This window comes from Agelaius tricolor, unplaced genomic scaffold (genome assembly GCF_023055355.1).
Source record: "Agelaius tricolor isolate 1412-34295 unplaced genomic scaffold, bAgeTri1.0.p SCAF_3, whole genome shotgun sequence".
Classification (NCBI taxonomy): domain Eukaryota; kingdom Metazoa; phylum Chordata; class Aves; order Passeriformes; family Icteridae; genus Agelaius; species Agelaius tricolor.
The window spans coordinates 25,808,717-25,834,502 of NW_027269263.1; the positions used below are offsets into that span (position 1 = coordinate 25,808,717).

Consider the following 25,786-nt stretch of genomic DNA (forward strand, 5'->3'; position numbering starts at 1 on the left):
CCAATACCGATTCAGTCTCTTGCTTCATTCAAAGCGATTTCTGAGGGACAATGAGGATGTTTACGAGAAGACGGTGCTTACAGTATTTCAGCCGCTTGTAGCAGCCGATCTGTGTGCGAGCGCAGCGGCAAGGGAGAACTCGGGGCGCCCTGAAGGCGGCCCCGCCATTCCGGAGCCCGCCCGTCTCCCCGGCAACGCTCCCAGCGTGCCCCGCGGCCGCCGCGGGCCCGGCGGGCGGCGCGGCCGGCGGGAGGTGAGAGGCGCCATTTTTAAATCGCTCGGGCCGGCGGCAGCCACGCCTGGCTGGGCTGTGGCGGGGGTTCCGCTGTGCCAGGGGGAGCCGGGGCGTGCGGGGCACCGGGCTGTAAGGGGGGAGCCGGGCTCCGATGGGGGCTGGGCTGACCGCGGCCCTTCTGCGTGCGTGGGGCCGCAGCTCTTGGCGGGCGGGCGGGCGGGGAGGTCCCTCGGCCTGTGCCCGGCCCCGCGCGTTCCCCTCGGCCCGCGCCGTTGGTGACCGCGCAGCCGGGCGGGAGGGCCCAGCGCCGCTCTGTGCCCGCTGCTCCAGCCCCGGGAACGGCTGCCGCGGCCTGTGCGGCCTGCCGCGCTCGCCATCGCCTGGCACGCTTCGGGGGCAGGAGGAGCCCGCTCGCTGCAGGCTCTCGAGTGTTTACGCTTGTCTGCTTTGCTTTCCACCAGCCATCCTCAGCCACGTTCGCTGGGAGGAAGATTGTTATTTTTCTGTGCTTCTTGTTGTGTGTCAGCCGTGTTAGTGTTATTCCTCTTACGGAGCTCCCATGTCTAAAAGTAAAAAAAAAAAACAAAACAAAAACAAAACAGCAAAAAGATCACAGTGACTTAAGCGGCTCGCTTGGCCTCTCACTCGATCTTCGTCCACGTACAGCAGAGTGTAAATAAAATCATGTTTCTGCCTACAGGAGGTGTGGGATATGTATGACAATGTGAAACCTATGCCCTCCCTGAACATCTCGGTTTTTGAGTCAGCATGAAAGGGAAGTAATTTTTCAGAAGAGTTTTGTTTGTGGAATGTAGCTGTATTTGCAAAAATCCCGGGTAGAACTTTGAATGAAATTTTAGTGAGTGAAGGTTTATGTGTGTTTGAAGGCTTCTTGCCGTGAAAAAACAATGGAAAACATACGTGGTGTTTGGAGACTGGCTGCTGTTGGCTACAGCTCAATTTACCAGGTGTAGCTCCCATTCAGAATTCAAATTGATCAGTAACTACTCTCATTGTGGCTTGGTAGTGTGTGTGGCTAAAGCACAAATTTTAACCTTGAGTTAAGAGAGAACCTTGTTTATTGTTTTTCACCTAATAATAATAAGTAACCAGATCTGTAGTGTAAGACAGAAACTGAGAGGGTGGTACCATGTGCAGTGTGTAGGGATGGACACTGCCATAATATATGGTTAATGGTTGTTGAAACTTGTACCTTGAACGCTGTTGTGGAGGGAGTGAGAGTAGCTTGCATGAGCTTGGTGTCTTCTGTAATGCAGCTGTCATACAGATATTCTCCAGTATTGGTGCACAAAAGTGTTAAGCATTGATTTTCAGTGGATTCTCTGCAGTAACATCTGAGCAGTGTCTGGGTTATGGAACTCTCTATAACAAAGGATTTCCTGTTTCTCTTTGGTTTTGCCTCCCTAGATTTTTTTTAAGGTGATTGCGTTGACTGTTGCAAGTTGATGATGACAGATCAGTAGAATATGGGCTGTTAAAGTAAAATGTGGTGTGCTGCCACATTTCCAAAAAGATATAGAAGGGGGTTGGGGTGTTTTTTGTTGCACACTTGATTTTCATGGGAAGTCTGATCTCTTATGAGTGTGTTGCATAGCTGTTTAAGATAGGGTTTGTTTCACTGAAATGTGACTGTGTAAAATCTGGGGATCTAGTCCAAGGCTGTGATTTTGTGAACATCTGAGCTCTGTGCTGTGCCAGCTCTCTGCTCCTGAAAGGAGAAAGGCTTGCTCCTCCTCCTGTCTGTTTACTTGGCTCTTTGTTCCTTTGCCCTAGTCCGTACCAGCTGCCCACTTTCACTGATGATGTCGCTTGCTGGATTTTTCCATGAGCTCGTGTGACTCACTGACCTCACAGAAAAACTATTGAGTGTCTTCTGCTTGTTTGAGTGTGTTGGCTTCTTGAGTTAAAACTGTTCATGAAGGGGTCTGATGAATGACAAACACAGCAATGGGGACAAAGAAAGGAGGAGTGGAGCCCTCCCGTTCCTGGTGACAGTGAGCTCTTGTGTTGGATTGCACTTTTGCATTAGACCATTATCTGGTCTTACTGTAGACTCTTGAGCAGGGATGAGAAGGGGTGGTGTTTGAAGAGCTGCTTTAATGAGGCTGTGCTTTCCTTGAGTTTTTCACTCCTTCAGGCAAATAGTTCATTGTTTCAGAAGATCTTGGCTAATTGGATTAGAAAAAAAGAAAGAGCAAATAAAGAGGTCTGGAGTTGTGAGAGATGCAGGCAGAGGAATTAGACCACGAATTGTGTGAAGAAGCTCTTTGACTTTCACAGATTTCACTGAGAATTTTACTGCTTGAGCAAAACCTGGCACAAGGCTAAATACTGTCAGTTTTTTGTTAGTTGCAAAATTATATTCATTGTATCATCTAGAAGTTTCAAACTGTGTTCAAAGACAATAAATTTAAGTGTTTTAAGTGTGGCATGGAAAAGAGAGCCATGAGTGAGTTATGTATGGCACTCAGGGGAATGACCAATACATGGTGCAGTCATGACATTTGGTTATGCCAGGTGAACAAGAAGGAAGCCTTGCTGTAGTAAACAAAATGCCATAAAAATTAATATCATATTGATATATCATATTTTTCTCTAAATGTAAGTATTCTCACTTTTAAGAGCTTGTAGCAAAGAAAAAGTTAAAATAATATAGCTGAAAAATCTTGCAAAAGAAAAGCCCTTTTGTGAGGTGCAGCTATAAAGAGGAGAGATGACTAGTAGGTAATTCAGCAGTGTTTCTCTCTTTAGGAAGAGAAATAATTTGAGAAGAAAGGCAAAACAAAGATGATTCCTGGAAATGTAATTTATTTACTTCACTTAGGTATTCTACAGTACTACCATTTTACCTATAGAGTATGCATTTCCTAGGTTTCAGGACTCTGCACCAATGCCTTTGTATTTATACCTATGAAAAATTATGTTAAGGCTTCATAGTATGAATTTGGGATGACTGATACAAATTTGCAGTTTGGTAGCTTGCTAAATAAGTAGGTGTACAATTAAGTTTAAATATGATGGTGGGTTTAGTTTCTTTAAAGTAAGATTTATGCTCCTCCACTTCTTGAACACATCTCCAAGAGAGGAAGAACCTAGTGTTCTTTTAAATTATTTTTCAAAAATTATGGCTGTTGTCTTTGTGTAATTTTGAAGATTATTTAAGGCCTGTTCACTGACTGTGAGCAACTACTGTTAGCCATTAGCACAGAAGAGATTCTGGTTGGTAATATATTTAATTGGCATCCCTAAATGTTGTTGACTATTGGCAGTTTACTGCCAGAGGTTATTTTATGATGTGGAGAAAAGAATGCCAAAACAAGAAGAAACTTTAGAAACTTTTTTGCATGTGAATAGGTTAAATATTACAAATTGCTCTTTGTGTTTTCGAGGAAAGAGCTCTTATGAAGTAATGAAATCTGTTCGTTTCAGTTGCCACCAGGAATGCAAATATGGCATTTGCCGCTAGATGTCCCTGCAAGCTAAAAGAGTTTTGTTTCCTTAAATACAACAGGTTTTTGCAGTCTGGAGCATTGTTTTGTCAGCTGCAATTATCTCCCTCTCTTTTTTCCTTTTATCTTTTTCATGAAATCTTCATGCATATGAATACATGGCCAGGTGTGTGTCTTGCTTTGTAATTTGTGCACTTTTTGATAGCAATGAAAGCTGTGAGGAGAGAATACACTTCTCACCTGCAGCAGCTTGGAATAGAGAAGTAGAAAAGGCGGTGTTCCAGCTTACCTGTTGGCTGACATTGTTTCAGAAAACGTAGTGTTTCCTTGGTGTCTTTGACTTTATCTCCATTATGCCACTTCAAAAATGCTTCTTACTTGAGTAAGCAGCAGGATTCAGATCTGACTTTAAATGTTCCTAATTCTGAGCTTTGGATTACAGTTTGATAGTTACATTTAGTATCTATAACATATGAAAACAAAGTGCTATTGCCTGATTGTTGGAGTTTTTTTGTTGTTTCGGTTTGTTGGTTTGGTTTGTTCTTATTGTTTGTGTGGGGTTTTTGTTTGCTTTTAATAGTGATCCTGTTAACCCTGTTGATATGCTTAGAAATTCTTAGGGACATGCTGCCTTGAATTTTTTCTGTGTACCAGAGCTTTCTCTCCTCTCACGTGATTTATTGTCTTTAGCATCACGGACCTGTTCTCCTCCTCCAGCTGTTGATTTAACAACTGAAAATGTCTTTATATTGAGCTTGAAAATTGCTGTTGTCCTTTGTTTCTCAACAGCCAACAAAATTCAGGGATGAAAAAGAGATTGTATTCATTAGAAGGGTCTTCAAAACCTGTGTCATTAATGTTTGAAATTGGTTGTGCATTTAGGACAGCCACAGAGGAGAATGTTCCTTATTCTGATTTCTTCCTCTTCGTTCTCTCAGCAAATTTGGGTAAAGCAGAATACAAACTTGCTGTTGTTGCTTTGCCTAGACTGATGTTACGAGTGGTAGATTTTTCTCTGACGTTTTCTTGTTTTAGCAACAGAGGAAGGAAAACTGGGAAAGAAAGTCTTACATTTATGCTTTCTTGACATTATCATGTCGTAGTGGAATGGGTTTTTTCCCCATATTTTCATCTTGCTTATAGTTCAGGGGTTTATAAAGTCAAATTGAACTGTTTAAGATACAATTATGAAAGAGTGCAGTGGTAGAAAATATACATGTAAAGAAGGCAAGGTATTTGTAGTGATGGTAGGGATTTATCACTGTTTTTGTTTGAGTTTTACTTGCACACTGCAGACATGGACTTCTTAGGCATCAGTCCAGCTATGCAAAAAGCTAAAATGGCAGAGTAGTTGTTTTTAAATCTTTGTAACTTCCCTAAAATTCAGCTACAGTCCTCCCTCCCCTAGATCCTGTGGAAGTGTCAGTAGTGATCAGATTAATACTTATTGCTTCAAATATTAAAAAGCACTAATGAGGCACATTAGCATACTTCCTTATTTTTCAGGAACTCTTGATTTGCAGCTTTCCTCACACCATCTGATATTATCACATTTTGCAAAAGTCTTTCTGGAAAGATCACAAGCAACTGCAAGATAAACTTTGAAAATAAGGAAGTGGCATATTTCAGGACTGAACTGTGGGCAGGTGTCTTCCAGGCTGTCCCTGACACCTTAGCTCTTCTCCAGAGAGGGCTTGGTAGGAATTCAGTAGAGAATTATCTGCTTTTCTTCCAGCTGAAATACTGGTGTGTTGATTAATACAACATGTTAGGACAGCGTGACAGACTTTTTAATAAGTAGTAAGAAAAGCTGTGTGTCTGCTATCTGTGACCTCTGTTTGAACTCTGATTAAAAAGGCATAATTAGGGCATCATGGTTGGAGTCTCAGTGTATAGCATAAGTAAAAATAACATGTCTTGTAATCTTTCAGATAGTAGTGCTTGTTCTTATTTTGTATTGACTCAAATGACCTTCATGTTTAAGTGTATTCTGTGCCCCTGGAAGCGCTATTACTTCTCAGGACAGGCTGCATGAGGAGAGAAGAGTTGCACTTCCAGTAAAGGTTTCTAATCTGTGTTAAAGCAGAACCAGGATTCTTCTGTACTTAAAGCAAAAGCAGTGTGTGTAACCTTTGAACTGTGAATGTACTTGAATGCTAATTACATGTCCTTGTATTTGTTCAGGTGTCTTGATCTTCTGAGATGTCAGCATAACGAGTGGATGGTCTTGTAGATTAGTTATACATTAATCTTGTCCTCTCCATACTCATCGTGAGCAGTCCTCATAAGATGGATGGTTTGGGCAACCTTCTTCCTCTTGTGGGTGAAAGTGGTGAAGCAGTTAATTCACAAGAAATACTAAAACTTTTGATGGATGAAAAAATGCGAAGTGAACACCACAAAGCAAATTACCAAACTCTAAGGGCAGAACATCTAAGGTACGTCAATTTAAGCAAGTTTCTCTCTTTGAGTTGTTAAAAGGTGAAGCTAAATGTTGGAAGGGATTTATTTGTATGTGTGAAATGTGTGTTAGCTATTCCTGTGTGTAAGGAGAGATTTTAAGAGATTTTTCTTCATATAAGAAAATAAACAAGTCAAAGTACCTTAAGACATTGCAGGTAAGGTTTCTGCAGCACTTTTTATGCTTATAAGTGTGGGATAACTTTTCAGTATATTACAGAAAGATGATATTAATAGCTTAGTTCTTATTTGGTGTCCGTATGTTTGCTTCTGTGTGTGAGTCTTTTGAGCTTTAAGGTCTAATTTTAAAAGGTGAATGTAAAGTAAATACGTATTTTATCTTTCAGATTGCAAGAGGATTATACCAAATCACAAGATGAACTGAAAAGGTTGTTAGTTGAAAAACAGACTGTACATGACAAATTTCAGCAGCTTCTTGCTGACTTCCAAGAGCAGTTGCTGGCTAAAACACAAGAGCTGGAACAAGTGAAGCAGCAGGTGAGATAATTTACTGGAAGGACTTGGGATGTCTTTTTATCCTGTAGTAGGACCATTCATATTTTTCTGTTAATGCAGAATGCATACCCAGCTTGGATATATTTCAGATGTCTTGAAATGCACCCAATCCAAGTAATGGCTCTTCTCTAGAGTGACTATGGGTTGAAATTAGTGTTTCCTTATTTACCTGAATCATCCAAATCCTGTTAGGTGCTGTGTAAGACTCTCAGTCTCTATCTGTACTTGCTCTGCTGTTAAGGGGAGAATCATCTGTCTTGGAGGGTAACTTAGGTGCCTAAACCTGTTAGGATAAGTGACTAGATAGTGACTTGTTTCTCTTTGTGATGACAACTTTCTTCTTTCTTTTTCTTAAAAAATCCCAAACTGAAATCAAACAAAAAAACTCCTCAACATTTAAGATAACTTGGATGACACTCTATGTAACTGCTTGTTTCCTTAAAGTAACACAGGACATGTTCTTAGGAAACAAATATAATCCCTAACCAAAGGATCCCAGACTCTGAATGGAGGAGATGTGACTCAGTACCATATGTAGGACTAGTTTCCAGGGATTCCAGGGTACAGATAAGTGAAAGAAAAGTAGAATAAATAAGACTATGTCACAGTGGTGGATGAAATTTTTTGTTTTAGACTCTGTTTCTTGGTAGATAGTTTGCTGTGTGAACCATACCAAGAAATTTTAACAAAATACCATACAGAATCGAGCTTAAGGCAAGGAATCTTTCCTGATGGTTTTTTTCATTCAAACCGGTATCCATGTACCTGTTGGAGAACACACATCTAATGTGTTTTGCAAATAATTGTTTGGTGTTGCTTGTTTTGATCTTTTTGGGTTGGTTCACTTACTGTTTAAGTTGGACATTAATTCTTTATCTTTTATGTGAGACTGCTTTTCCTTCCCCCATCCCCCACAAAGGAGATAAATCTCTTGGCAATTCAGCCTGAAATTTGTATTGCTTCTGTTGATAAATGCTGACATTCCAAATGCTTGTTATCTTCCCAGAATATTTTTAGTTCACTAATTCTTTTTTGCTTTTGTAACTGCTATTAAAATTTCTTTAGAAAAACCTAGAAAATTAAGTAAAATTCCTAAAAACATATTTGAAATACTTTATTCCTGGCTATGTGACCAATCACAGTGTAAATAATATGAATGAATATGACTAATTATTTGTGATACTTTTCTGTTTTAAGGTGCTAACTCCTCAAAAATTAGAACGGTTAAAAGCAAAAATGTATGAGGAATTGGAGTCTCCTATGAGAGAGCGTTATCAGAAGCTAGAAAATGTAAGTAATAGGTATTGAAATTTTATTTCATTTAGAGTAGTGATCGCTGCTTTATAGTTGTTCCTAAAACCTTAGGAAATTAAAACTGAAAGGGGAGCATGGCATTATTTCTCTGGTACTGTTGTCCCAGATTTCAACCTCAGGGAAGGTTGAAATCATAGAAGAGGGAGGAGGCAGCATTCAGTTAATCAAAGATAACTTGTGAAGCAACAGGAACATTGCATGGACATTTAAAGGAAATAAATTTGAAAACTTTTTTTTTTTTCTAACTTAGGAAGTAGAAAAATACAGAACACTATATAACAAACTTCGTTACGACCATACCTTTCTGAAATCAGAATTTGAGCATCAAAAGGAAGAATATGCACATGTTTTAGAAGAGAAGAAAATAAAATATGAGGCTGAGGTATGTAGAATATTATAGTAGTTTAGAAAGTATCTCTGACAAGGTTGCTTGAACATTGTGGAACTGTTGGTGCTTGAAGGGTTGTCAGTTTGACTGCATTTCATGTTTGTTTCTATTCTCTTAATTCTCAAAGCACTTCTGTGACTTAGCCTAAGGCTGCCTCTATAGATTTGTTCAGTGATGGATTGCAGTATTATTTGTGCTATTAAAAGTAAGAATAACTTGCTTTCTGGTAAATGACATTTGCTTAATGCTGTTTTTAATCACATTTGTGATTTGTGATATGATGCTAATTTGAAATTAATAAATTATCTGAGTAACCAATGTAAGTTTAGGCTTTAAATTTCTTATGTGGCAACTTATCAAGGAAGATATATTGTTAATAGCAGATAAGAGTATGTTTTGCAATGTACTTGTCATGATGTTAGTTTGGATCAAGATAGTGATAATCAAAAGGATACTGAAAACTTTGGTAACTTTATTTCATTTGTATTAGCTCCTGAAGAAACCATTTGTTAATTTCTTTGGACTTTCAAAAGTGTATGTAGCTAAATAAATTGTCAGCTTATTTATGTTTTAAATAGATACATCATTGTAAATGAGTTGCAGATGTCATTTGCATATCCATGTAAGTATTTGTCTGGAAGCATATATTCTAGGATGCCAGATTTGAATGTATTACTCCAAACATCAGACAAAAATCAAAGCAATCATCACTTGCAAAATCAATCCAAGTTTGCAAATGTAGTGCATTAAAAACAGAACAGTTGTCCTTCCTGGAGCTAAACCCACATGCTGCTTTACAGCCTGCCTCTCTCATGGGCTTGTTGAGTTTTTGCTAGTCCTGCAGCTAATTAGCACACTTAACACAGAATGCAGCTACCTTGAGCCCAGGGCACAGTGTGATCTGGTTTCTCTCCAAGGTTTTTTAACATTCCATGTCATTTTGCTCAAGGAGGCTATAAAAACATCCTAATTCTTAAATGATGGCTTGGGCATATAATGCAATTGAATCTCCTCATAAAAGGCATTTGGAGAGTTTTTGCTGCAGAAATCAGGTTTGTTCATAGAGAACGCTGGTGAAACTTTTAGAAGGACTGCTGCAGATCAGAGTTTGCACTAATCTCCAAATGTGGAGAGAATTCTTACATACCTTTCTTTCTCACTCTTTTGGTCCCTCTATTATATTCAGTCCATGTAACTTATTTTGTAGTGTAACAATCCATGAATTTATATGTTTGTTAATTACAGTCTCCAGATTGGCTTGTACCTTTTGTACTACTTTGTAAGAGAGACTTGGGGGTTTGTTGTTGTTCTTATTGGATTTAGGTTTGGGTTGTTTGTTTGTTTTTTGATTTCTAGTCTGTTGGGGCCCAGTCATGTTGGCTGTCTGGAATTATTAGCAGATTTGAGTTCTGTTGTAATTATAAAATAGTGGAATCATAAGATAAGTTGGAAGAGACTCTTTATACTCCAAAATCTTGTTTAAAATATTGAAGTGTAATGAGATGAGGTTGTTCAGGTCCATGTCCAGCCAAGTCTTGAACTTATCTTCATGGTAACCTTTTTTCATAATACATAGTTGGAATTTGATGTGTTCCAAATTGTGGCTGTTGCCTCTCTTCCCATCACTGTGCATCTTCTCTGAGCTGAGGCTTAGTTCTCTCAGCTTGTCCTTATATGTCATATTCCCCAACCCTCTGAAAACCTTAGTGGCCATCTGGACTTGACACGGTAGAGCTTTACCAGTACTGGAAAAAGGACGAAGGATCACTTCCCTGGATCTGCTAGTTATCCTTCTGCCAATCTGCCAGGATTGGATTGGGTGCTCTACTGACTGATGTTTAGCTTGTTGTCCACTAGGACCCCCAGATCCTTTTCCATGGAGATGCTTCCTTGACAATTGCTATGGGCCTGTACTGTTGCATTGGATTACTCCATCTCAGGTGCATGACTTGCTCCTTTTATTGTAGAGGATCCAGTTCTGTCCATTCCTTCAGCTTGTCCAGATTCTTCTGGATAGCAATTCTGCCTTCCAACAGATTGACCATTTCCCCCCAGTTTGGTGTCACACTCAAGCTTGCTGAAAGTGACTCCATGCTATCATCCAGCTTGCTAATGAGGACATCAGTCAGTGTTGCACTCTGTAGTGTTCTCAGAAAGACCACACTAATAACAGGCATTCAGGTAGTCTTGCTTTGATTTTCCTACTCTAAGCAAATGAATGTTTAAATGTCCACTGCTGCTCTTTTCTGAATTGTTAACTACTGTAATTATTGCTGCCTGACACCTAATCAATGTAAGAACTTTTATTTTTCTGATTAACAACTATCAGATTGCAAGACTGGATAAAGATAAGGAAGAACTCCATAACCAGCTGCTTAGCATTGATCCCACAAGGGACAGTAAACGTGTGGAGGCACTTTCTAGAGAAAAGGCACAGCTGTGTCAGAAATTAAAAGCCTTAGAAGCAGAAGTCGAAGAACTAAGAGCAGAAAGACACAACAGTGTTGTGCAAGCAGAAAATGTTCAAAGAGTACAAGCACGACAGTTAGCTGAGATGCAGACCATGATGCGATCTCTAGAGGTAAGATTTTCTTTTCTTATTTTGCCTCCTTGTAGAGTGTAGTAAGAGTAGCAACTTGGCCTGACAGAACTGTCACTGAAATCACTGATAATTTTGCCATTGGCTCCGCAATTCGAATTTCTACATTTCAGGTTTAAAGTCAGATTGTAGTTGACTGGGAGTCATGCACTGCCAGTTCAACTTTGGAAAGTCTCTCAACTGAGAGATTATGCTGAATAATTGTCCTTTCAAAACAAGTGAGTCGTATCCATATTTGTAGTCAGTAAGCCAGTATTTGTTGCTACTTAGCTGGACTTAGAAACCAATATGTTAATAATCCACTGCAGTAAATTCTTTATTCTTTTCAAGAATGTCACATGATGCTCCTCTCTTTAATCCTTTCCTCATCTGCCATCATTTTTCCTAACCTATGCCTCTTCTTTCTCCACCACATTACTGCAGTTGTTTAGTACTCAGCTGTTGCTCTCCTTGGTATTTCTGGGCTGTTGCACTTTTCCCAGGATTCCACTGTATTCCTCCTCTGTTGTCCTCAGACCTTCTGTCAGTCCTTGCTACCTCTCTAGGCAGTGAGCCTCTTCATCTTGATTTTTTGCACAGTTGCAGCATGCAGATAGATGGTTCTTTTTTTTTCCTTTACTATTATCAGTGCTGTATACTTCAGTTACAAAATGCTCTGATCTCAACTTAAAAAGTGCTGTAATCTTCTTTGACAGCTTTAAAGAGAGCCCTGCTGAAAACAGAAGTGTTTAGAAAAAGAAAGGTGAAATCATTAGATTACCTTTTTGATCTTCTGTAAAGATCAGGATCTTGTCTTGTAAAGATCAGAGTCTATAATGCAGAAATTGCATTTTATTTCCTCTCCAGGATGTTAATTCTTCCATCAGTATAACTGCATAGGCCAGCATATTACACTTTGTAAACACTAATTGTAGTTACACTGTTTATAGCCCAGTAATTTACTGGTAAGCACACCTGCTGCCTCCTAAGTAAGTCAGATTACCACTACTCCTTATCAAGGAGGATTGAAAATGGGAGTGATTCTGTGTAGGAGGTGTTAGTAAAAATAGTTGTGAGTTTCCAGTAAAATTCAAGACCCTTGTTGTATTGGAATATATGGTTGAACAAAGTTGAATATTTATATGTAATATGATATATTATAATGAGACAGTAATATCTGAAAGCCCAGATCAACCAAACATTTCAAATGAGTAACAAGAGGCAACCCAGCTCCAAAAATCTTAAAAATACTTCCTTCATTCAAGGCAGAAAAGAAGTCTGCTGAACTACAGGTTGATCGCATTGAGAAAGAACTGCAGACGAGTCATGAGCAAAACATTCTCTTAACTAGCAAACTCCACAAATCTGAACGAGAAGTCAATTCCTTAGCTGCTCAAGTAAGTACTTTTATGGTATCTAAAATATATTTTTCACATCCTTTTATGTTTTTCTGCTTATATTTTAAACTAAAAATAAAGTAACAATGTCATCTGCTGTGACTTAAAATAGGTATGGAATTTTTCCCTCAGTTCCAGTTGAAGGACAAAGAATATATAACTTTACAGGAGATATGTCATACCTGAAAGTCTCTCTAAAGATTGAGGTTATGTTCTTATTATTCCTTCTTCTAGATCTTTTTCCTGAACAGAACAAGACTTGTGAAGTGGTATCTTTATATTCATGTTTTCAATGTTCATGAAAACAGTCAGCCTAAAACTGATCTTTCTACCTTTTTTTTTTTCTGGAGGTCTTAAAAACTATCCTCTGAATGGGCTGTGTTAGCTACAGGAATCAAGCTGCATTGGAGTTACTTGTGGAGATTTAGGTTATATTAGAAGCCGAATAATCACGTTAACATAGCTTTTTTCTTTGGTTAATGCCAGCATAGCTTGTACAGAAACATTTCAGTACAGAATTGCATCACAGCATTTTAAGTTGACCATTGTCTTAAAGCATATTTGAGTGACTTTGTTGCGTTGGCACCAGATCTTAGAGGTTTCGTTTAATGATTGTATGCTTTTCTTTTTTTTTTTTTTTGAGATCTTTTTACAGTGCATATTTATGAGTGCTAAGTATTTAATTTTGGTCCTTCATTAAAAAAAGTTCTAATTTACCGTAGGAATAAGGTATAGCTATACCACTATTTAAAGCCTCTTTATGTAATATACCCTACTTGGCCCCCATGAGTGCTAAATAGGAAGGGAAAACTTCTGGTAAAGATTTTTCAGTCATTTCCCAGAATATATAGAATATTGTTACAGTCTTTATTTTTTTGTATCAACTGGTCTTCTCTGCTCCCCTCCAGAAGCAGGAGAAAATAAAATATTACAGTCATGTTTCTCAAAGGGAGGAAAATAGAAGCTTTATTATAGTAACCTCCACCTGCTTCTGCTCCCACTCAAACCTATTCCTGAGCACAGGTGCATGTTTGTCTTCTGGATTTTCTGCCTTAAAAAAGCCACCTTAAATCTTTTCAAGTTGCCCTGAATGTTATCAACTTGATATATAAGCAACTGAATCTTCCATGTAGTTACTTAATAAGCTACTGTGTCATTCTTAACCTTTTGCCACTTGTATATGCAAGCAGGTTGTAATTACATTTGTCATTGTGAATGGATTTTCATTATAAGTGCTTTTCTCCAGATATTTAATTCGCATTGACCGTGTAATTACTGCGTTCAAATGCCTAAACTATAGAAAGTTTCCATGCAAGCAGTAATTTTCATTGATTTGATGTTCTTAAGGTTCCTACTTTTATGAGGCCATTTGATGTGTCTGTAAAGCAGTATTTTATTTAAAATGCACTTCAAGACTATGTAGACCTGGATTTTGAGAAATTGAGTAGCACTCCAGGAGGCCAGGGGGAGTATAAGTAGTTACCAAATTGAAATTACTTGGGGAAGTAGTTGATGTTCTGGCTTTGGATATCACTGTTTTGATTTACTTGTGGAGATTCAATTTAATTTTATTTTAGCTTGATTCTGAGGTATCTTTAGTCAGAAGTAAAGTAAATATACATAAATTTATTATAGTTAATTTGATGTTGGTTTTTACTAATTCATAGGTAAAAGAACTTAAACATTCACATAAGTTGGAAATAACAAATGTCAAACTGGAGGCAGCAAGAACAAAGAGTGAAGTAGAAAGAGAGAGAAACAAGATTCAAAGTGAAATGGATGGTAAAGTATGAAATTATTTTCTAATTATTTCATCTGTTTACTTCAGTTAGAATAATACAACTGTTTTTTTGTCCGAATGCTCCCCAGCAGTCTTCAGCTTGTACTTCTGGCCTAGGTCATAGATCTGACAATTCATTTGATATTTGAAATAATTGTGTTGTTTCACTTGCTCTACCAGGCAAAGAACAATTGAGAGCAGTTTTTCATTTATGTAAATTAGTGCATTTGTGACACAATTTGAGCATAATCTGTTTCAAATTATGTACTTCATATGGTTATTTTTTTCCATTATTGGTAAATTCTCGACTCTTTCATACTCTGCTTGAAACCGTATCATGCCACAGAGCTTCAGTGGTTGGGTTTTTTTGATTCTGTGTCTGTGGAATTGATACCAATTCCATAAGGCTGCCACATGAAACAAAATACAGCACCTAGCTCATTCTTTGAAGGGAACAGGCATTGCTGTAAGCTACCTGATGCAGCTGAGTATCTAGGCAACTTGAAATAGCTTTCTAGAGTGAAAAGGCCAAAGCTTTCTAGTACTAGTTGTGTTTAAATCACACAACTACACAATTACACAGTTTTAAAGAGAACTCTCTTCACTGATTGGCCATAGCCCCAAAATAGTACATTTGTCTTCCTGAAATAATTGTTTCTGTTCACTTGCTTTAATAGTAAGTTTGCTAGGAACAATGAAAAAGTGGTGTTTAATGTATTGACAATATGCTTACAGTGTATTGCAAACTAGAAATGATGGCTCTATGGCTCTATAAAATACGAAACTGAATACAGACAAGATTTAAGTTAACCTGAACTTACTGTGGAATTCCATTTGCATTGCTGAATTAGCTGAATAACCAGGAGTCACTGTTAGAGCATGTTGGCTTATTTGCCCGTGAATACAGGTGTCAGTTACAAGATTTTAGTTTGTATAATTTGTCCCTGCCTATGAAGTCCTGGTTTTAGAAATGTCTCATTTGGTAATATAGGTGGATTAAAATTGAGATTTGTCGTAGCCCAGTTACTGGTTTCAATGACAACCAGTTTCTGTTTACTGTAAGCTTTTTCCGAAAATGAAAATTTTCTTGCTTGACCTTTGCATAGCTGTTATGGAACACTTTTAAAATTTTTTCAATCCAGACACAAATGCTTTGTATAAATTGCTGTGGTGTTTAAATCTGTAATAACTGTTAACTATTAACTGTTAACTGTTTAATTACTATCATTTATTAAAGTAAGAAACTCTCATAGACCGTTATTCCAGTGTAATGTTACTTTTCAAAAGTTTTGGAAATATTACTGTTAGACTAAGAAAGGTCTCTTCATGTTTTCTTGTGTTTTGTTTTTTTCTCCTTCCCCCATTAATTCTGTCATTTGAATTGAGATTTTTGGTTCCCTTTTGTGAATTTATAAAGTGATTTGAATATAGGTTCCTAGGAGGTTCTTACCAATGACATGTTTAACTTTTTTAATGTATAATGCAGGATTGCTGTCTGACAAGGAAATTCTTACCTCAGCTGTTGAGCGGCATAAAGTGCTTTTAGTGGAAAAGGATCGGGAGCTAATTCGTAAAGTGCAAGCTGCCAAAGAGGAAGTTTTTGACAATATTGCAGCCTTACAGAATGAGAAGTATGTCTACTGATTGCCTCCTCAGTTTCTAAAAGAGGACAGTTTTGTGATAATTTTAAAAATATCACTCTTAACTAAACACTTCTGACATTTTCTAGTGATTCTTGTGTGTATGTTGAATAATGTTTTAGGTTAGAACTCGAAAACAGACTAGCTGATCTAGAAAAGATGAAACTGGAACAAGATTCTTGGAGGCAATCTGAAAAGGATCAGTATGAAGAGAAACTACGTGCTGTGCAGATGGCAGAAGAATCTAGCAAAAAGGAACTTCAGCGTTTGCGGTAGTGTGACTTTTCTAATCTTAGCACAGATTTCTCATTTTCCCTCTTTAATGTTTTTACAGTAGACAGCATGAAAGCTTACTATTCATAGATACAGAAGTCTTCATTATGAAGTGTTCACTGGTGTAGATTAAACAAGATTATCTTTTGCACTATGTAAAAAAGAGTGCAGAATTAAAAATTAATTGTTTTAAATGATAACCCTTTTCATCCAAAACTTTAAGTGTTATTTTCCATAACCCTTTTGAAATAGTAATTTGGCAATACAACTTTGTTAAAACTAGTTTAGTGCTGGCTGCTGGCATAGCCCCAGTGTTAGAGTAAATAATTTCTCATTCCACAATGGCACCATAGCAGAAACTGGCAATCTGAGACCTGATATGATATCTCTGAGTTGGTTATTATGGTTGGGAGTTTACTTAACTTACTATAGTTGAAGGTTAGCATGATAAAATGAATCATACTCCAAAAGTCTTATTCCTATGTGAATTCTAAGAATGAATAGAAATATATTTTCAATACTTTTTTAGCTAAATATTTATTAGCCTTTCAAATAATGCTATTTATTTGTCAGGCTGATTTGTCCTAATTTATAGCATTGGAATTTTGATTAGATAAAAATAAGGATGTCTTACACAATTTTAGATTAAAAATTCAACAGCAAGCTATGCAGACAAAAGAGCTGGAAGAAAAGAAATGTGAAAATGCTAATCTGAAACAGGTAAGGTTTTATTGCATTATAATGTTTTATAGAGAAATACATTCTTTCCTGTAGTTACCATGTCCTGCATTTGAAGATTGAATTTTTAAGGCTTTTTTTTTCCCCTGGAGGGATGAAATGTGTACTTCAGATATTTAAAGGAGAAGTGTTCAGAAATCAATCGTGCTTTCCTGGACCTCTGTAAATGGATTACAGTTTTTTGCTTCATGTGTTTTGTGGGTAACAGGGATTTCAAAGCTGAATGTTTATAGACTGGTATATTGAATATGGTTATGCACTATTTAACTGGAGATTCAGTTGCCATGGAGACTTATAAATTGTTTCTAGGTAATGCTTTGCATTTACACTGCGTCTCTCATCTGAGGTTCTTCAAGTGTTTAACAGATGTTTCATAAATGAACAAACTAGTGTAAAGAGGTATATTTCTATTGCATAGTCAATTGATGGCAGTGTTGAAAATCAAACCTATTTTTTTTAACTCCTGCTTGCCTGTGATGTTATTTTGTAGGTAATAACAATAGCTGTGCATCAAAGTACTCGGCAAGCTGTGTGCACTTGAAGTTTGAGACAATTATTTTTTCCTCCAGAAATCAGAAATTGGGGGATCTAAGTGTCCATGTCTATGTGGGGGAAGGAAAAGGAAAGGGAAATGATCATTTGTGTATGCTGGCTGCAGAGGTTGGACTTTTTAGTGCTTCCTTGTTTTGTGAACCGATTGGTACAGTCACTGTTGGCTGTAACACTCAGTATGTTATGGAACAGAAGAGCCTGGAAAGCTCCACAGCTCTGCTGCTAAATATTTCATGGTGCTCGAGTTCTGTTCAGGCCTGGGGCTGAAGCGTTGGATTTCTGAAGTTCTGGGGGACACTTCAGTGGCAGAAGCATCCTGCCTATCTTTCTCATTTTAACTACAACAGAAACCCTTTGTCTTGTAATGATTTACTGTAAAGCTTCTGGAGAAAGTGTTGAGTAAAGAGAAAAGAAACAAGTAAAAAAGGCTAATGAAAAGCTAAAGCTAGTTGGTGTCTCCATTTTGCATTGTCTCAGTATCTCAAAATCAGTTGCTGGTTATTTGCATACCTTCTGAAATAGAAAAAATCTTTTTTGTTTTGGTAGCAAATAAATGATATCCAACTCCAGCTTGCCTCACTTTCTCAATCAGAAAAAGATTTGCTGGAATCTAATCAAAAGTTGAAGGAAATAATAGAGAGATTGAAACAAGAATGTCAACATGCAAGGGCTCAGGCAGAGAAAGCTCAACTGGAAACAGAGAAGTAATTTTTTTTCTTTTGGCTTTACTTTTCATGCTACTTGTGTTCTTCTCATATGGATTACTTAACTGTGGGTTGTAGATTCTGAAGAAAGTCAGAAAGTTAAAATGGACAGGAAATATTGAACAGTTGTAAAAAATGACTGTACGTTCTGTGGGCGTAGCATGTATAAAAGCTTTCCTCAGGTCAGCCTTAAAAGCAAAGGAGTTTGTTTCCATTTGTGTCTGTTAAAATTAATTATTGATTAGTGAGATACACTTCTTGCATAAATTGAAATTCTACTTAACTGAAGTGGGTGTCAAACTTCTATAGATATAAATGGATCTAGAGTTTCAGAGAGTTCTTTTAAGAGTGTTTAAGCTGTATGTGTGAAAAGAGCATTCAAGCATTGTATTATGCATGATAAGGTTCCACAGTCCCAGTCAGTATATGTGTGACTACTTCTTTCCCTTTCCCACTAGCTACTTTTAGCTGATATGAGGTAAGTAAAGGCTTATAAAATATCTTCTAGTTCCTCTCATCAAAATTAAAAATAATCACTTTCCTTTTTTTGCGCAAGCTTGACCGCATGTCATCAAAGTATGACAATAAATGATGAAGGAAGCCAAATTTTATTCAGATTCCATATAGAAATGAACGCCTTCCTGGAATTTAAAGATCAGTTTGTCAGTCTGAAATGTTTTTTCAGAATTTCTTAGTTTAGTAACCCAATATTTGTCTAACTAGTACTGGATTATTGTGTGGTGGGTGCTTTAAAAAGTCAGTGTCCCAGATTAAACACATTTCCAAAGGGTACAATGTAACTTTTGTTTTAACATCTCCTTTCCTATTAATTGGTGCTGCAATTTCTATGTTGTCATTAGTTTAAGTAGTGCTTTTCAATTCAAAATTTGAAGATATTGTTCCATTTTGCGGCAGAGTATGTCACTAGCACATTAAATATTTGGATGTTTGCTTTAGGGAGGTGTACTCACATGTTGAGTGAGATCATTGCTGTTACTTGAATGAGGTAGTCATTGTCATTTACATATTTATGGATCACAAAACAGTCAGGACTAGGTTTTCCTGGGAAGGCAGTGGAAGGAGCTTGTCAGTCCTCGGAGATCATTGTACAAGTATGTAGGTACTGAGAGATGCACTAAGGTTGGTACTGCAGAAATGAAGCAGCTTTGTAGCCTACATGTAATTCCTGCAGGTCTTGCCATTGCTATCCTGGGAGCCGTGGGTCATGTTCCCATTGTTTTTATGAATCTGTGAGTGATAGAACCTCCTTTCTCAGTTCAGTAAATTCTTATGAGCTTGAACACCAAAGAGTTAAGTTGCACCAAAGCAAGAGGAAGTGAAATAGGGACAAAAAGATGAGACAAGAAGATAAAAGGTTCCAGATAAGTAGTGCCAGTTGAGCATTGAGCATAAGCAGGCAAAGCTGCTGCATGTCTGGCTGTGTCAATCTTAAGCTTGGAAATGAAAATGTGAAAGGAGAAAAAAAGCTGAAGGCAAACTATGAGCCTGATACAGATCAGAGATGAGCTCAAACAGGGACTTGTTTAGCATTTTGGGAACAATGTTAGTGGCATCTAAACCAAACAACAAAAACCAAAACACAAAACACCTCTAGAAACCCTCACCCTCACATAACTCAAGCATTTTTAACCATTGCCTCAGCTGAAATCCTTTTACTGCTAAGCAGTGCTCATGCAAAGTGCTTTGATTCCTGGGTGCTAGTAGTTATTTGCAGTCCAGAGTGAGGTACAAGCCATGCTGCATCAACTAGAAGAGCCATGACAGGTGACACAGGGGCCAAACACTCTGTTTCCCAAGTGAGAGTGGATGATGCCCAATACTTCTACTGTGGGGAAGGGAGAGGTGGTTTGGTGAGAAATTTATGGAGATGCGTTCAGAGTCCCCACTGGGAAAATGCATCTGCCCAGGACTGGAGTAGTGGTGGATGCACTAATACCAGGCCTTGGTCTTCTTAAAATCTGCTACATAGAATTTCACCATTTGATTTTAATTTTTAACAGTAATGTAATTGCATATTCCATTAGTTCTTGCCTGCTTTGACTTGCAATGCAGGCAGCCAAAACAAACAAGGCAGCAAGGAGAAACGGCTCCTTTCCTATACACTGCTAGAGAACACAGCCTAATTTTAGTGTGTTGCAACCATGCAAAAGTCTAAACAGATAACATATGCCTTTGGTGGTGTGTGTTTAGCTGAAATGTTGTCTAGAAACCATATTAGTGGGAGCTTCTTGTTGAGCTGGCGTTTGTTCTGGTTGGGAACATGTCCTAAGCAAGTCTGTTACAAAGATTTAGTAGACCCCATAGGGCAGCACCCTGCTCTCCTAAACAGAGAAGGTAGTTGTCAACGGTTCAGACAACTGATGTCTGGAATAGGCATCTGCTCTTGTACTATGATGGTTTGACCTGAACTGAGGAATTTTCTCTGGATGGTTTGGCAGCATGCTAATCCAACAAGGCACCAACAATTAGCTTCTTGGAATCAGTTTTCAAAATTTGATAGTTAAAGAAATCCTAGGATAATGCACAGGTTCAAATGTCGTAGTCACAATTAGATTGTTAACATAATAAAATTTACATCAGATCCTTTAAGTACATAAAAGTAGGAGTTGTGAAAAGATGCATCTGTTTTAAGAGCCTTAAGGTATTAACTGGATGTGCTGCATTGTATGACCTCTTGATTTTTTTGCCCTGATTTTTCCAAAGGACTTCAGAATACCAGCGAATGGAATGGCTGCAGGAGAAGCATATGCTTACACAACGTGTCACAGAGTATGAAGAGAAATACAAGCAAATGAAGAACAAGCTATGTCGAGCTGCTGTTGCTCAGAAAAAGGCATGTTGTCTCTTCCCTTTTGAATGATCCACCCTGTGTAAAGTTCAGCTTTATGTTGGCCAGCTAGAATCGTTTCAATGTTAAGCGTTTACTTGCAATCTACTGTATATAATAACTAAATATATTGGGTTCTTCAAGATTAGCATAGAAATAGGTTGAATGACATGCAAAATAATATTACAGCCAACAACTTTGTTATAATGCCATCAAAGATTTTGTGAGGCTTTCTTTGCACATACGTGTGCATTGGTTGTTAAGAGGTGAACCCCTTGATGAGAGAGGATGATGATACTAGATACTAGACAAATGATGTTCTACTTTTCCTTGATGGAATATTAAAATTTTATTTCTTCTCCTAAGCTTACTTTTTAAGAAATAGTTTGGAAGGAAAGGCAGGTAAAACCTCAAGATTAATTAGCGGTGTTCTACATTGAACATAGGTTATGAAACCTACCAGTGTCTTTTAAGGTCATGAAAAGTTAAGATCAATATGAGAAAAAAAAAAGCCATAAAAACCAAACAACAAAAAAAACCCAACAAAAACCAAACCAAAAAACAAAAACAGGAAGCATACTTTTTTTGGTTATGCTTATACTCATTTCTATGTGGCCATTTAAAGGATGACCATTGTGATTTTCAGATGCTGCTAATGTTTGTTAGTACAGCTGGTCACTGACCAACAAGTGACTGGCAGTTGTGCCTCTTTCATTCCCAACTATGGACCATTTTCCATCTCTTCTGCTTCCCAACATGGCAATCTAAGCACCTTCAAAAAATACAGCATCTCTTCTTAAAGAAGGAAACTCCTATAAAGTGTAACAGCTTGAAACCACATACAGTTTAGATTTAATTTTTGCAGGATCTAATCTATTAAGGTATTACTTAGCTGTTTGAAATATCTGTTTGACAGAGAAAGACTCTCAATGACAATAAACAAAGGAGGATGCATGAGAAAATAGAACTTTTGGAAGCCAAGATGGAAGAACTAGAAAAGGAAAATCAAGTGTTAAATAGGTAATTAACTTTGCTTTTTCTTAGCTTAAATAATTACATATGCTCAAGGTGTGACTTACAAATATGGAGTATTTTTGAAGATAGATGTTACCTATATTAGTAACCAGAGTCCAGTCTAATGGCCTTTACAGCACTAGAATTCTTTGAATAGATTCTGTTTAGGATGGGCAGCTGAGAGCTTATGAGACAGTTGCAGGGCTGCCTCTGCAAGAAGAAAAAGAGAAAAAAATACCTGATAGGCGCAGTTGCAGGAATCCCTTTAAAAGAAGGAAGTGAACAAGACATCAGAATTGCAAGAGAAACAGACATGGCATCCTCTTTGAAAGATGAAGTCCTGATTTTTCTCTCTTCATTGAGCCCCTATAGAGGGCTTGATTTTAATAATGAATGTGGCTTCTCTGACTCACTACTGTGAATGGTAATAAAAGCTTAATTTATTTTATGTAAACTCTAATCTACAATAGAGCAGATAGCTAAATATGTAGAGGGACATTTAGACAGATGTGTAGGCAAAAGAACATACACAGATCTACCTTCCAGTTCTTCTGTGTAAGGATAGGTAGAAACTGGAGGTGTTAAACAGCAGAGCACTCGTGGAGAGCTGTGCTGCTGTGTTGGGATAACAAAGACTTGAGTAATAAAAAATCTGTTATTTCCTAGACAGAATGTTTCCTCTGAAGAATATGCTCGCCTCCAGAAGAGGCTGAAGGACTTGCAGCGTCGGCACAATGAATTTCGCAGTATAATTCTGAGTCCTGACATACCGGGACTCAACCCAGTCGGTGTAACCCCATTGTCTGCTGTGCCTCCTGGGCCTGCAGCGTCCTTCTCCTTTCTTCAGGTGGGATATAGCACAAGCTGTGAAAAATACAGCAAAAGAGGGTATTGAAATAGTTCTTTTTTACTGACCTTAGTCTTAAGGAAGGCGTATTTCATCTTTGAACAGAAGTAAGAAATTTTTGAGTTATCTGGAGATGTTCCCTTCCTCTCAATAGGAAGGAGTACTTGAAAGACAAAGGAAAATGTTACTGAATGTAACAACTGTGTAGTTTTAAGCCAATTCTCCATGCTTTGTCCCTCCCCTCAGAGGCTTCAAATGCCTCCTTCTGAGCAAGAAATGCTACTGTTGCTCTCACACCATGGTTTCATTATTGCAAAGCAGTATTGCTGCTTTTGATTTCTTGTGTGGTTAAAAGTCTTAGGTTGAGCTGCTGAGGGTGAAAATCTCTCTGGCTGAGGTTGAGCAGGTTGACTTTACAGATTCAAGGTTACTGAGACTTCAGGTTTGTGTGCTCCTTCATCTGAGAGGAGGAACATCTGCAAATGTATTTCTTCCTGATGCTGTTCATCAAGAATATCAGAATAATACCCGTGAAACATTGATGAGTAAAATTTAACAAATAAGGATGTTCTGAACTTTACAGTTTTTATCTTCCTTAAAGAAAATGAATATATTGCTCATTTTGGTCCCTTGTGTGTAAAATGTAATAGAGCCACATTCTTTTTCCTTTGCATTTCAAGGAGGAGCAGCATCAAAGAGAGCTTGCCCTGCTTGGCAAGCGATTGGAAGAATTAGAAACCAGACAAAGAAAACAGCTGGAAGATCTTGGACCATCTAGAGAGCGGGTAATGGTGGGATGTGGGGACTTGGCAAGAAATAAGATCACTGGAGAAAATGAAGCACAAAGTGAGGACTCCAAATAAAATCTGCATACTCTTGATGCTGTTAGCTTTCAATAACTTATCCTTTGTACATGCTTTTCATATTTTGCCAAAAACATGGTTGTGTGTGCCTGAATAGCATAAAATATATTCTGCATAGTTACCCTTTGTGGCTCAACTTGTTTTACTGCTGGGTTGAAGGACCAGCAGTTCTAAGGACTTTTCTCACTGGGAATCATACAAAGAATATGCAGGGTTGCCATTCATGAGGAGGCTATACTCTGAATTTGTGTTACCAGTGCAATGATATTTAGCATAGCAGCAGTTACAGGCTCAATAATGAGATTCAATTGCGGAGTTTTTCTGGTCCACTCGACTTCCCAGTTCTCTGAAGTGCTGCTTCTCTGAGCATGTGTAGGGGAAGTGAAGTGCCTTTCACTATAAGCCAAGAGCAGGTTTGGGATGATTTGATGAAGCTGAATAGCCACAAGTCTGTGGGACCTGATGATGTGCATCTCAGGGCCCCAAGGGAACTGGCTGATGTTGTTGCTTGTTTGGACGTCATGGCAATCAGGTGATGCCCTCAATGACTGGAAAAAGGGAAGGGAAGAAAGGATGAACCGTGCAACTACAGACTGGTGTGCCTCACCTCTGTGTCTGTGATGATCATGGAGCAGATCCTTCTAGAAGATGTGCTGAGGCAAGTGAAAGACAAGGACGGCAGCCAAGGTAGCCATCATGCCTTTTCTATGGGCAAATTGTATGATGGAGTGACAGCAACAGTTGACAGGGGAACATCAACAAATGCCTCACAGAAGTCTAAATGATGACCTTTGGTACAGTCCCACATGACGGGGCTGATCTCCAGACAGAAGAGACATGGATTTGATGGGTGAATCATCATTCAGTGGATAAGGAATTGGCTGGATGGACACAGCCAGAGTTGTAGTCCATGGCACAATGTCCAGGCAGAGGATGGTGCTGAGTGGGGTCCCTCAGAGCTCACTCTTGGGACTGATGCTCTTCAGTACCTTCATTGATGACTGGCAGTGAGGTCAAGTGCAGCCTCAGCAGGGTTGCTGACACAACAGAAGGAAGGGATGTCATCCAGACGTGGGCCCATGGGGACATTATGTAGTTCAGCAAGTCCAAGTGCAAGGTGCTGCATCTGGGTAGGGAAAATCCCAAATGTGACTATAGACTGGGAAAAGAAGTCACTGAGACCAGCCCTGCAGAGAAGGACAGTGGAGTTCTCATGGATGAAGGGCTGGTCACAAGCCAGCAGTGTGCATTCACAGCCCAGAAGCCCAACCACATCCTGGGCTGCAGCAAAAGCAGCATGGCCTGCAGGGCAAGGGAGGCTTCAGGGAGACATTATTCTTCCAGTATCTAAAGGGGGCTATAAAACTGAGGGGGACTTTTTCTATGTCCAGAGAGTGTCAGAGGACAAGGGGCAACAGTTTTAAACTGAAAAAGGGCAGGTTTCGATATTAGGAAGAAATCCTTTACTGTGGAGGTGGCAAGGAACTGGAACAGGTTGTCCAGAGAAGCTGTGGATGTCCCATCCCTGGAAGTGTTCAAGGCCAGGTTGGATGGGGTTTTGAGCAACCTGTAATAGTGGAAGGTGTGCCTGCCCATGGCAGGGGGATTGGAACCAGATGATCTTTGGTCCCTTCCAACACAAACCATTCTGTGATTCTGTGAACTATTGCCAAGATCCCTTCTCAATAAGGTTTGTTTTTCAGTTTTTTTCCATAAAGTCAAAACATTAAATAATCTTAGCACATGAAACTTTGAAAATTGTTTTACAAGGTTTGGATTGTTTAAAATAAAATTGACATTTAATATAAAAATTTAAAACAATTTTTTATAAATCCTTTAACACTTGATAATATCCTCTTACTCTTTCAATGTGAAAGTTAATATATGCTACTCTGGGTTGCAGTTTTGATCACTAACAATGCTGTAATCCACATCTAGGTTGGTATTTTGATGCAGATAAAAAGGATAAAATGAAATTTTAAAAGGTCTGAAAACTTCTATTTGTTACCCTTGACAATGTGCCTCTTGTATTTCTATAAAGGGAATGGGAAATAATTGGATTTTTTAATATAATATAGCAGAGATTAGTATAATAAATTGCCTTTGCATTAAGTAAATATACGTCTGTATTTATTCCTACTCTAATTTGTTAACTACCACAAAAATATT

At 38.3% G+C, this 25,786-nt stretch overlaps 1 protein-coding gene across 2 annotated transcripts; it reads left to right on the plus strand.

Annotated features, from left to right (window-relative positions):
• The first annotated feature begins 100 nt into the window (after positions 1 to 100).
• CEP83 (centrosomal protein 83) lies at positions 101 to 25,734 on the plus strand. Of its 2 annotated transcripts, XM_071423282.1 has the most exons (16): positions 101 to 253; positions 5,890 to 6,143; positions 6,513 to 6,663; positions 7,879 to 7,971; positions 8,246 to 8,377; positions 10,713 to 10,964; positions 12,227 to 12,358; positions 14,026 to 14,140; positions 15,625 to 15,769; positions 15,901 to 16,050; positions 16,696 to 16,771; positions 17,888 to 18,045; positions 20,770 to 20,899; positions 21,810 to 21,913; positions 22,574 to 22,754; positions 23,435 to 25,734. In XM_071423282.1, the coding sequence occupies exons 2-16, from the start codon at positions 5,995 to 5,997 to the stop codon at positions 23,615 to 23,617; spliced, it is 2,151 nt and encodes a 716-aa protein (XP_071279383.1). In that variant the 5' UTR covers positions 101 to 253; positions 5,890 to 5,994; the 3' UTR covers positions 23,618 to 25,734. The 2 variants fall into 2 exon arrangements, with proteins under 2 accessions (XP_071279383.1, XP_071279384.1); XM_071423283.1 differs by lacking the exon at positions 23,435 to 25,734 and having other exon boundaries at positions 22,578 to 22,752.
• The last annotated feature ends 52 nt before the right edge of the window (positions 25,735 to 25,786 follow it).